Source organism: Eublepharis macularius, chromosome 3, assembly GCF_028583425.1.
Source record: "Eublepharis macularius isolate TG4126 chromosome 3, MPM_Emac_v1.0, whole genome shotgun sequence".
Lineage (NCBI taxonomy): Eukaryota > Metazoa > Chordata > Lepidosauria > Squamata > Eublepharidae > Eublepharis > Eublepharis macularius.
Genome location: NC_072792.1, coordinates 49,424,519 through 49,437,114, shown reverse-complemented (window position 1 = coordinate 49,437,114; position 12,596 = coordinate 49,424,519). Strand labels below are relative to the sequence as shown.

At 41.8% G+C, this 12,596-nt stretch overlaps 1 protein-coding gene across 1 annotated transcript in view; it reads right to left on the bottom strand.

Annotated features, from left to right (window-relative positions):
• UXS1 (UDP-glucuronate decarboxylase 1) overlaps nucleotides 1–12,023 on the bottom strand; it is a 55,689-nt gene extending 43,666 nt beyond the window's left edge. Inside the window, exons 1-2 of the mRNA XM_054973434.1 lie at nucleotides 11,719–12,023; nucleotides 3,801–3,828 (exon numbers count right to left, since the gene is read on the bottom strand). Of these exons, the coding sequence (XP_054829409.1) occupies nucleotides 3,801–3,828; nucleotides 11,719–11,818 (128 nt within the window). The 5' untranslated portion in view covers nucleotides 11,819–12,023. The remainder of the gene's footprint in view (nucleotides 1–3,800; nucleotides 3,829–11,718) is intronic.
• Between the last annotated feature and the right edge of the window lie 573 nt (nucleotides 12,024–12,596).

Below are 12,596 nucleotides of genomic sequence, written 5' to 3'. Positions count from 1 at the left end.
TGCTTAAAAAAAAAAGGCAGTTTTGAAGCCTATTCAAGGCTTCCAGTTCCGGCTTTGGAGAGGGGAGGGGGAGGAGGAGTGAGTGACTCACTCCAACCTCCTCCTTCCCCCTCCCATCCCTGAAATAGTGGCGGGAGCTTTTGCTTGCTGCTGCTGATCATTGCCAATGCAAGCAGCAAGGAAACCTGCACATTTGGAGGGATTCTTTGCACTGTTTGCAGACTTTGCAATGAGTGCAAGGGGGAGGAGGGGTTAGGATTGGCCAATCCTGCAGTAGCATTCTCCTTCCAACCCAGCCAATGGGGATTCTCTGGCAGGAGAGTGCCTTTTTTAAAATGCTGCAGTGCAGGGCTATAAATTGGAGGCTTCCCTTTAGGAATCTTCCAATTTACCCTGACACTGAGACAGCGGCTTGCCTGGACAGAAATTGGAAGAGGAGGACCCTGCTGCGGAGTGCTGCTGACTGGCCCTGCATCTCACTGGTAAGTGAGTCTCACTGACTCACAAGATTCTTTGATCTTTGGGGGAGGGGGTGGTTGGGGGGCAAAGGGTTTGGGAAAGGATTTGTTTTAAGTCTGCATTTCATTTTTATTTTTTAAATTTAACAGTGGCTTCCTAGGGGCAGACTCATGCCCAGCCCTGGTGTGTGCCAAGGCTTTGGCCTAGGTGGTGGTGGGGGGTTAACTTGAAGCTGGCCCACTGCTGCTCTGTTTAAAGGTTTTTTTTTTTTACTGTGCCTGCCTTTCATTTCTACAGTGGGTGGCTTCCCTGGTGTGTGCCAAGGCTTTGGCCTAGGTGGTGGTGGGGGGGGGGGCGGGTTAACTTGAAGCTGGCCCACTGCTGCTCTGTTTAAAGTTTTTTTTTTACTGTGCCTGCCTTTCATTTCTACAGTGGGTGGCTTCCCTGGTGTGCGCCAAGGCTTTGGCCTAGTTTTTTACTCTGGCTTTCACACTTTGGGACTGAGGGGTTAGAATTTAGAAGTAGTTTTTAAAGAGTTAATATACTTATTTAATAACCAGTTTCCATTCTGCTCTTTCCTAGAGACTGAGAGACTTCCGCTGCTGCTGTGGCTGGTCGAGCATCTCGTCTCTGCAGTCTTGCTGTGGAGAAGGACTTCCCCCGTTGAATTCCTGCCTGTCGCCTGACCATCGCTGGACTGCAGGAGTGGTGAGCGAGTCAGTGATTCACAGGTTTTTCTTGGGGGGGGGTTGTCTTGGTGGGTGTGGTGAGGGGAGGGGAGGATTAGGGGCTTGACTGGGTGGGAGTGAATTTTTTTTTAAAAAAATAATTTTTTTCAGATTTTTTCTTGATTCTTTTTTACTGTTGTTGGTTGGGGGAGGGGGTTTGTACCTGTTTAAAGTATTTTAAGTTTTCTTGGGGGGGATTGTCTTGGTGGGTGTGGGGAGTGGAGGGGAGGATTAGGGGCTTGACTGAGTGGGAGTGAATTTTTTTTTTAATTTCTACATTGTGTATGTGTGTGTGGTTAGAGGGGGGAGGAGTTTTTCCTGGTGTGTGTGTGTGTATGTGTGTGTGTGTGAGTGTCTGTGTGTCTGCCCTTGGTGTTGTGTTCTTGCTGTGTAACTTGAATCACAACAGGAAATAAAGATTTTTTGCATGTAACTGTGTTTTTCAGATTTGCTGGTGTGTAGTGAGTTGTGTTCCTTTGGGGTGGGGTGGGGTGGGGTGGGGCGGCTGCGATGCCCTCGGTGTTGTGTTCTTGCTGTGCAAAATGCCACCCCTAGCCAGACAAGCCTCTTCTTTTCCCCCTTCATAGGATATAATGGATAAAAGGAGGGAGGCTAAGGGCAACTTCTTTGGGAGGCCATAAAATGGCCCCCCAAAGTGGGAGCAGGTTGGGCCTTGGTGGGGGTGGGAGGACAGGTAGGAGAGGTCCCCTACCACCCTACCACCCCTAGCCAGACAAACCTCTTCATTTTTTCCCCATAGGAAATAATGGAGAAGGCGAGGATAGGGGCACCTATCCCACCCAGTGGGAGCTGGTTGAGACTTGGTGGGGGGTGGGAGGAAAGGTAGGAGAAGGGCCCCTGAAAGTTGGGTGCATTTTGCTTACAAAATGCTACCCCTAGCAACCTAGAAAGGTCGTCTGTTTTTCCCATAGGGAATAATGGCGAATGGAGGAGGATGGGGGTACCGTCTTTGGGGGGGCCATAACATGCCCCCCAAAGTCCAAACTTTCCCCGAAACTTGGGGGATTGTTAGAGAAGAGGTAGGAGAAGGTCCCCACCAAGTTTGGTTTGCCTCGGAAAGAAATTGCCCCTCCCAAGGCACCCAAAAGCCGGAAGTGAAATTGACACCCGAATCTTTCCGAGGCAAACCCGAAGCTTTACGAAGCTGTATTTCCGAAGCTGCTTGCCGCTTCGGAAATACACTTTACCCGAAGCTGTTTCCCAGTTTGGGTAAACCCGAAGCGGGAAACCCGAAGCGACCAGGGCTTGCACAGCCCTAGTGTTGGAAATGTAAGGAACATGAAAGTTCTCTGTTTCATATGTGGTGGATTTGTAGCAAGGCTAGAGACTTTTGGGCTAAAATATGTACTGAGATGTCTTTAATACTTCAGTATAATGTTGCTAAAAATCCAGAAATGTTATCATCTTTGCATTTAGAGGATGTTAATAGAAAGGATAAGATATTATTATATTATATGATAACAGCAGCAAGAATATTATATGCACAATACTGGAAGAAAGAAGAAACACCTGAAATTGAAGGATTGACAAGAAAAATTGTTGTACATGGCTGAAATGGACAAACTAACAAGAAATTTGAAAGATCAAGATCCAAAGACATTTTTGGAAGACTGGAAAAAATTGAAAAAATATATGGAAAAGAAATGGGATGTTAAAGGACAATTATGGTCTTTGGAAGGGTATTAAGGATATTAAGTAAGATAAGATATAGTTGAGATCTTTACCAGTAACAATACAAGAACAAATATAGTATAGAGATAGAGGGATAATAATAACAGGGGGTGGGAGTGCTGTTGGAAGTCAATATTGGAAAGGGTGAGGGGAGGGGGTGGGGAATATATACTTATGAGAAATGAAAGGGATTGTATTTGTCTTTAATTTGATTGTATATTAACCCATCCAATAAAAATTATTTAAATAATTAAAAAAAAGTGCTGGCACATATTCAGCTTCTTGGATAAAGAACTTCCTTAAAGCCAACAAAGCTCAGGTGATTTTCTGTTTGAGATATTAAATATGCTTGGACCAAGAATTTACTGGTACACAATTCCTAGATATCTGAATTTGTCAACTTGTTGTAGTTCTTACAAACCAATATTCCATCTTTTCTTTAATCATTTTGTTGACTGGCCCTAATGGATTCCCTGCTGAACTTTTGAAAACAGCCCGATTTTTGGGCTCAAATGCTCGCACCTTTATTTACATTGGTAAATCGGGACAGAATTATGACAGATACTTGGAAAACATCACTGATTATACCTATATATAAAAAAGGCAATAAAACCGATCCAATCAACTACCGGCCAATTAGTCTCAAGGGAGTAATTGGCAAGCTATATGCATCTCTTTTGCAAAACTGGATGAAATATAAAGAATAACCAAAACTTGTTTCCTGTTTGCCCTCTCACCAAAATCACCTCCCAGGTTTTTTGGCTGGCCAGCTTTAGCATGACAAATCCCTCTGATGTTTACCATTTATTCTGTTCATCTCCTCTCCAAAAAAGAGGATAAAAGAGGAAATATGCATTTTTTTGGTTCAAGTAAGGAAAACGGTTCTACTTTATGTCCACACAAATGTTTTTAAAAAGTTACCTCATGTTGAGAACATTTCCCCATACAGCTGCATGAGAGAGAAAGAGAGAGAAAAGGAATGAATTAGCATTGCTCAGCAATTTGACGTACTTCAAAATACATCCATCTTAGATATCTAAATTAAGCTAGACTAATTAATGAGTGGCTATTCTAAAAAAAGTCACACAATATGTATCAATTTACTAGAATACTATCAGAAATGGGTGATAGAAACCAAAATAAATAGTCCTCCAAACAGAGTTGAAAAATCAGTTGTGACAATTAATTGAAAAAATATTCAACACAGCAAACTATAGGTGGCTTTCAAAAGGCAGAATCTGAATGTTTTAAGTATTCTCTTTCAAGCGCTTTACCCTGCTTTGCATTCCCTCAGAGAATGACATTTAAAGTAGAAAGCACCATTGCAATTCACATCGACATTATTACACACTCATGTTCATGAATTCCATGCTTCTGGTTAAGGGAGGTGGTGAAGAAAGTTATGAGAACTGGTTTGCGTAGTGGAATCAGATACACCTTGACTATTGTGGACAGATCATGTTTGCTGGGACAAGATGTTATGTACAAACATCACTGAAATTTTTTCAACATGTCATTTTTGTACACACCAAGAAAGCCAAAATGGCTCTACCCCCATGATACCGTTCTTATCTGAAAGAGATAACCCTGAACTTTAGATAAACCACCATGATCCTTTTAGAAAGGTTATTACTGTACACATCTGTAACTTGTATGAGAATTTAAGATAGCCCCCTCTTTTTCTTGATGGCACAAGGGGAAAAAAACCCCTAGTCTTTTAAGGTAAACAGAGTAAGTAAAAAAGCACTACAAGAGAAACCACATGGGGCAACACTCAAAAAACAGGCTTGATTGTAGATTACCTTCCAGCTAATTAACAAAACAATAATTTTGCAACTTGAAAAGAAGAAAGTGAGAGAACAATGGACAACAAGTCATTCATAAGAACAACATCAAAGATTCTAAAAATAATGTCTGATTTGCATACTGTAGTTGGTCTAGAGAAAACGAGACAGCCTTGTTCTTGTTCCAGCACCACCATTATGCCCAAATGAATGTGCATTGTTTCACAGAAAATATGAGAAACAAAGCTTGAATTAATGTAGCGGCAGCGTTACTGTGATCAAACTGATATTCCGTCACAATACTCTATTAGATTCCATAAACAAAAGGCAATTCGTGATCAAAATCAAAAAACGTCAAAGTCACCTTAAGCTCTTGCCTTTAGCAAGAGGAGGGCATCCAAAACACTGCTTGTAGATGGCATTAACCTTCATTTTACTATTTATTACAGCAGACAATACGCCAACTGGCCCTGTCCCAATTTAACTGCAGTTTCATATTATTAAGCCTCTTAAAATTTATGACATTTTTTACCATGTCATTCTATGTTATGGTGCAAATACACCTACTGGGAAGGCCAAGATCAAATTTGTTTTTTTCTTTTCTAGGCACAACCAGCCATCATTAGTGTTAAAGTTTAGCCAATATCTTGCATTTTATAGAACACCTGTGACTTCCGTATTGACAAACAAGTACTCCATTATAATGAAAAATAAGACTGAAATATTCCACCTGGCCAACAGCAGCAAAGGAGAAATGCTGTTGTAAAAGCTTTAGAAATGCTTTTTACCACAGCACCATCACAGATTAGAATCAAAAGACAATTCTGTTATATGTTTTACATGGGGCTGATACTGCACAGCCACCTGGAGCATATAATACTGATCCGACAGCAACAACATGAGCTTTCAGCTAGTTTCCTGTCTAGTTCCAAATGCTGTTTTGGGCTTTCACTATACTAAAGGACTGGGACCAAGTTGTCAACAACCACTTTCTCCCACACAAACCCACCTGAGACCTTAGGTACAACATGAAAAGTCTGTCCACATGGTTACAAATGAGATCTTTTTGGTGGCAATACCACAATTAAGGAACATATGCCCAAGTGCCAATGTGCCATTAATCTTTCTCCCTTTCCTGGTTTCCCACTGCTAAGTTAAAATGGTGTTCTTCCACAGGGAACTTGGATTTTAAACTTTCAAGTACTTGTTATGTAATTCTGATGTAGTACTCATTTTTGTGAAACTTGTAATGGCAATTACTGCTTATGTAAATGCCTTATGGAAATGCATTATTGCTTTGCTCTAGCTTTTAATTTTGACAGTAATCTATCCAGATGACTGGGCTCTAAAAATATTATAAATAAAGACAACAAGATGTGATTTCTCTCTCCCACCATTTCAGCTTCTCCAACACACCCATAACTTTCATACACAGTGAGCTCTCACAAGCAATAAAATGTTCATACATGTTCATACAGTACATGGTGTACTCACACCATGTGCTTAAGTATTCTCGTGGTTCAATGTTACTGGATGAACAAAGCCAAAACCTAGCAAGAACTGATAATCATGATACTGAATATACACCCTATTAGGAAGGTAGAGAAAGGAATGCATCATTATAAGAAAGTTGAAATCCATACTGATTTACAAAGGCCACAAAATTCGACCCCGAACAACATGGCTGGATTTATTTTTTGGTACTGGCAGCTAAACAGCATATCACGGAAAGAACACACCAGGTGTGCTTCTTAGATCATCTCCCACTTAATATACCCTCTCTCTAGATTTGCTAAATTTTCTTCTGCCTGTGTGCAGGTGCCAGCCTGCCCAAGGAGGAAAGAAGGGCACTAACCGGCTCACTCTTTAGAAAGAAACACAAGGCTGCCCTATTTCAAATGCACTGATACGATCACTTGGGGGAGCACAGCTGATTAACTTGGGCTTTGTCTATCTGTAGCTGTTGTTACTCATTGTGATTGTATTTATCTTGGTTGCTTTAATTGCTACTGTATGGTTTGCTGGCATACTATGGTAAACTACGTCGAGCCTGGGGGGAGGGAGGAAATCTGGGATATAAATATTTTAATAAATAATTTATTTTAAAAAAACAGCTCCTAGGTTCTCATATTCTAGAAAGATCAAAAACTCAGGGAAGGGTTACAAAGATAGAAACCAACTCAGTTCTTAGTGGTTCCTGCCAGGTTTTATAGATTACAACAAACCTACTACAATTGGAAACACTGTTGAGAGGAGGCACCACCACTTTTTGACCACATACAGCAACATCTCCAAGGTGGAGCCTTAGCCACGTAATCAAGTGTTTCTATGAGAGCCTCTTTTCTGCCCTGGAAGAGTTAGAAGTAGGACTTCTGAGAAGTAGGACTTTGAATAGTCTACTAATCCAAAAGGTGAGCCAAACTTTTTCTGAATGCTATAATTGCTACCAAGTGTTACAGAGAGCTGAATCAGAAATTTTACCTCACTTGCAACTGGCTGAGCAAGGAAAGTCCATTTTATCCAAGAGTAATCATTCTGCTTACAGACAGTTTCTCTCTCATCCTAGGTAATAAAGATGAATTGAGTAAATCTGACTGCTGATTACTGCTAATAACATGTTCCTTTTCCCTACAAGACTGGTAGATAAATGGCTCACTATACATCAGCAATGCTCTCCCTCCGCACAGAAAAGCATGCTTGGATCTACAGCTGTGCATCCAATGACCTGGCAGAAGCTTTAGACTAAAGCTTCTGTAGGTCCTTTCACATAACATAATTAATCAAATGTTCCATTTAGCACAACTGTGATCTTACAGAAAAAGTTGAAAAGGTAAACATCTCAAGAGTGAAGCTCCACCTCATTCTCCGAAAGAATATCTGTCAAAACAATACAGCAGCTGTGACATACAACATTGTCTTGTCTCTTAAGACACAGCAAGCTCAAAAGAAAAACTGAGCTGCAATTATTTATGAATTTTACAAGCAAAATCCAAATACCTGTTATATTAGAACAAATCGTATTCTCTTTGCAAGCAAAAAACCCAGTTTGCACACAAGTTCTAAAATAAATAAAATATTGAAATTCAAATTAAGGAATATATTCTTGGGCTAATGTCCTTCTATACGTAGAGCTACATCCAGAATAGCTGTTCCATGGCATCTTTCACCAATTAGAATCCTGAAGATCTATAACAGGAATTGTAGTAACTGCTGGTACTGCAATCAGGATAAGGTCTCCTTTTTATACCAGCAGTTACTACAAAGTATTTTTAAAAGTCAGTGTTAACATTTCACAATATATAGTTAGAAAGAAGACTATTCCAGTAATGGAAATGCTTTAAGAAAGAAGACAGACAAGGTCATGTGGCTACTAAATAAAGCATTTAATCATTTCATAGGAAAGCATTAGACAGATACTGTCTGTACGTGCACCTGCAGAAGTGGATCGATCTAGCTGCTAAAAGCTTTTCACTTCAGCATTATCGGACTTGAAAGTATTGGAACAAGATATGATGTTTCAGAAATGGAAGATAATTGACAGACATAGCGGAATCAGTTAGAAGAAAAACAGGGATTTAAAAAAAAAGTTTAGAGAGAAAAATTCGAGAGAGATGAAAAGTGCCTCATCTTAAAAAAATAAATGCCTAGCACTGTCACAGAAGCATGTGGAAACACAGAATCTATATTATGTGTGCATCTAATCCTGTGCTATATCAGAGGAGATGGGAAAAGACACATTCACGTTCCATAGTTCTGCCTTGTTTAAAACAGGGTTACACCATACAGGAGTTGAGCTCTGTCCCCATTTGATGCTGTGTTGAACACCTTTGGTAGGAACATACATGAACCCCACAATGCAAGGTCTTGCCTGGAATCCATGAGCCCCTTTGACCAACACAAACAGCAGTAACAGTAGGGTACTTATCACAGCCTCTCCTTTTAAGAACTGACCAGACCAGACTATCCAGCGCTTCAAGTTGCATCCATAAAGGATTATGACTTGTGGCAATACTTGACTGGCTAGGTATTAGTTTGGATAGGAGAAGGAAAAACCCATTATTTTGTAGCTTACATATGCAAAGCTATAGCTGTGTATAAGAGAGTAACTTGGGTGTCTCAATGCAACCCTAAGCAGAGTTACTCCAATATAAGCAGAACAAAGTCAATGGGCTTAGACTGGAGTAACTCCACACAGGATTGCACTGCTAGTCACTTACTGACACACCCAGTGCCAAGGAATAGAACGCTCCACCCTCTTCATGTCTCTGCACCATTTTATGAAGTCTTTTGATTTAGGAATGTTCGCCAATTTCTCATACTGTACCAGTTCCAGAGGGATATAGAGCTAGCTGGATCCTTTTAAAGCTGGCATGGCTATCTCATTTTATCCTTCACAACATTCACACTATGTCAAATGGCTATAATGCATTTGTGGCACACTTTCATGCTCATTCTCTCTCATAGTCTATGTGTAGCACCTACGGAAAATAAAGAATCCCACCACTACATTACCAAAACATAATTATGCAGGATTTTCCAAGCACAACGGAACACAAGTTAACTCTCTTTCTAATAAGGAAACCCAAGAACTATTGCATGGCACAAGGAAGAGAGGATACTTATTTAGCTCACAGCTATGAAGTATAGTTACACCTTGTCAGCATTCAAGCTAATACAGATAAGCAGAGTGGAAGTTTACAACGAACCACCAGATAATGTCTGCACTGACTTTCTAAAACAGTGAAGGGAGATAAAAGAGACAAAATTTCTGCAGAAACTGGGGGACTTTGATGCTGTTGAGTATATTAAGAATGAGGACATAGGTAACAGCTTCTTAAAACAATGCTACCCAGAGGTGGTAAAAATAATAACAAACCCCACTATTTTATTAAGCAAGCAAAAGGAATCAAGGTACACACATTGCTTTCCAAAAGCTACTAAAAATCCTAAAGTCCATAGGAAAACCAGAGACTCTGATAATTCTGGAAAAGAATACTGTCAAAACATAAAAAACCAAAAACTGTTTACCCGATACAAACTATAGACAGAATAACTAACACACAATGGATTAGGATACAATAACATGGGAGATCTATGTCTTTAATCATGATACACTCTTCTGTCTACTTGATGTGATCTCCTTTCCTTATTTGCTGTTGAATATCTCAGTACCCTATTTCCATGTTCTTAACACATGTCTTGTGCATTACCAACAAAGCAAGAAAACGGTATTCAACCATTAACAGGATGGTTTACCTGGCAATGCCCATTTTTGCCTTCAAGGTATCATTACAGATTGCAGCATGTGTACTTGAATACTCATAACAAGAGCGGACACACAATTTTCATGTACTTCACCGACAGGCTCATACATTGTGTCCCAGCCCCCCCAAAGATCTCCCTGTACATTCAGAATGATTCCTGTTAACCATCCGCACTACCTGGAAAAGCCACCATTCTATATGCATAAAGATCAGCGCAGATTAAAAGAACAGTCAGAGACTCATTTCTTCCCCATCTACATATGCAGCAGTGCATGCACATATCTAGTGTTAACTTCAAAAGTGGGGGAAATTATTCCAGAAAAATTAAACCTTAAGCATCCAGAAGCAGTAAAATTAAAATAAAATACCGACAATTCCCACATCATATGTTTGCCTGGGTGTTCCAAAATGTCCTTGCAATATCAACCCTTAAAACATTGAGCACGGCTTTCTCCACACACTCTTAAAAGCACCAACTTCTACAGCTCACTAGACTTCAACACCTCCTCTGACCTTGTCACCATCACATCTACGGCTGTGAAGCTTGTCACCTAATGACAACAGCGGGCCCTTGCTTTATATCAGCTCTATAGTAGTTGTTGAAGTGTGTGGACACTGCAGTGAGGCTTCACACAGTTGTGAGATACATGATTTTTGATGCCAGGATAACAGGCCAATTTCCTTGGCTTTCCAGCCCTTATGTTATAGCTCTTGTGCTCCCCCTTTGCAAAGACAAAGAATAGTTGTGAATTATGCCAAGATATCAAACAGCGTGTATAATATAAAAAATGGTCCTTTGTTACTAATAGCAACAAGGAGGAAAACAGCCACAGAATCAGACCAATAGATTAGAATCTTGTTAAAGGTCAAGGAAACCCATGTAGATGTTTCATGCATGTGCAGGTTATCTTAGTTATCTCATTCAGATACAAGACATTACCATACTTCACAAAGATAAAAGAGTTTGCAAAGGCACCCAAAATCAAGATCTCAAGATCAATGTAAAAAAGACACTTGAAGAATCGGCAACCTCCCTACGCTCAGCCAGTCTTAGCTACCCCTGGCCATAAGCCTGATTCACCTCCCAGTATGCATTCTCAACACCCAGGAATGGATGCCTTCCAGCAGCTACTAAATGCCAAACTCTGCATGTGGAGTAAACACATAGGACAACGCAGACACCCTTTTGCCACAGGGCAGTTCCACTGAAAGAAAAACAACACACCTGGATTCCCCTATGAACAAAGATCTTTTTTAAAAAACACTCATAGCTATGTTGACTTACAAATCTAAATTGTATACGCATAAGATGGTTTACTGCCTGGAGAAGTTTTTTCCCTTGGCGCCTCAAAATCGACGACTGTCACAGCTTCCAAATACGCAGGCAAGGCCTAACCTGGTGACAGCGTCAGGGTCAAAAAGGCTGGAGGGTTTTAGACTCTCTAAAGTCACCGCGAAAATACGAAGCGGCAGAAAAGATGGTCACATATGGGAACACAGATGCCCTTCCTTCTTTCCTTCCTTCTCCCCAAGTAACTTTATTGCAGGGAGACCTGTAAACTTCACCGCTTTGGACGGTCAACCTCTTTTACAAACTCCCAGAATTGCCATCACTTTCTCGCACACGTAACGCACACCCTTTCTCCCGACTGATTTTGGTGCAACGCCACTCTTGCAAGCAAAAAAAAAAGAAGGCGCCGCCAGAAAGCGGCGTGAGAGCCCCCCACCCTTCCCAAGCGGCATGGCTGAGCCGAACGAATGAGTGCTGCCCCTGCCTCCCCCTCCACTCACAGGCGACATAGGCGACCAGGGCGAGCCCCATGAGAAGCTTCATCCTCCGCCTCCGGTTCACGGCAGTCAGCAGGCGCTGCAACGACCCCTTACTCAGCATCCCAGGCGGGGAACGGAGGAAGCGACCGGCAACTGAGCGCGCAGGCACCGCCGAGCATCTGCAGCTCCCGCGACCCCAGAAATGCCGCGGACCGCCTCAGCCCGCCGCGCTACCAGCGGCAGCCGCCGCCGCCGAGGAACCAATTCCCGGCCGCGACCGCCACTGCGCACGCGCGGTCGTAGCCCTCTTGGGTTCGACATGGAAGGAGAAGCAGGCGGCGGAAGGAGAGGGGGAGATTGCCGAAGGGGGTGAGGTCATCTCGGCGGACTGCGCGTGCGCCGGGAAAGAACGCCGCGCGCCCCCTTTGCCTTCTCGTTTGCAATAAAGCGCGCCGCGGAGCGTGGGGGAAATGTAGCTTTTCATGTAACCGTGTGCCTATGTAGCAATGGCTATAAAAAAGGGATCTTAAAGCTTTAAACACCAACTGCATTTTATTCCATGCAGTTCTTCCAGTACAGACTGGACCCAGGTTCTTCAAATGTGGATCTTCGAGCAATTACTTTATGAATTATAATAGATTTGAGGGGGGGGGGGTAGCTAGCGGGGTCAAGAGCCACGAGATGCTGACGACACCGGGTGAAGTGCAAAATAGGAATGGTTTAAGAAGACATTTTTTATAAAGGAAATAAAAGCTTCTACTGTCTGGGGAAATTTTTAACTACAGTTTCAGGTGGGCAACCGGGTTGGTCTGCCATCGAAGAGCAAGATCCGGCTCCGATGGCAGGTTAATAACAAACTAGATTTCCAAAGAAGGATGTACTAAAAGGAATGACAGGAT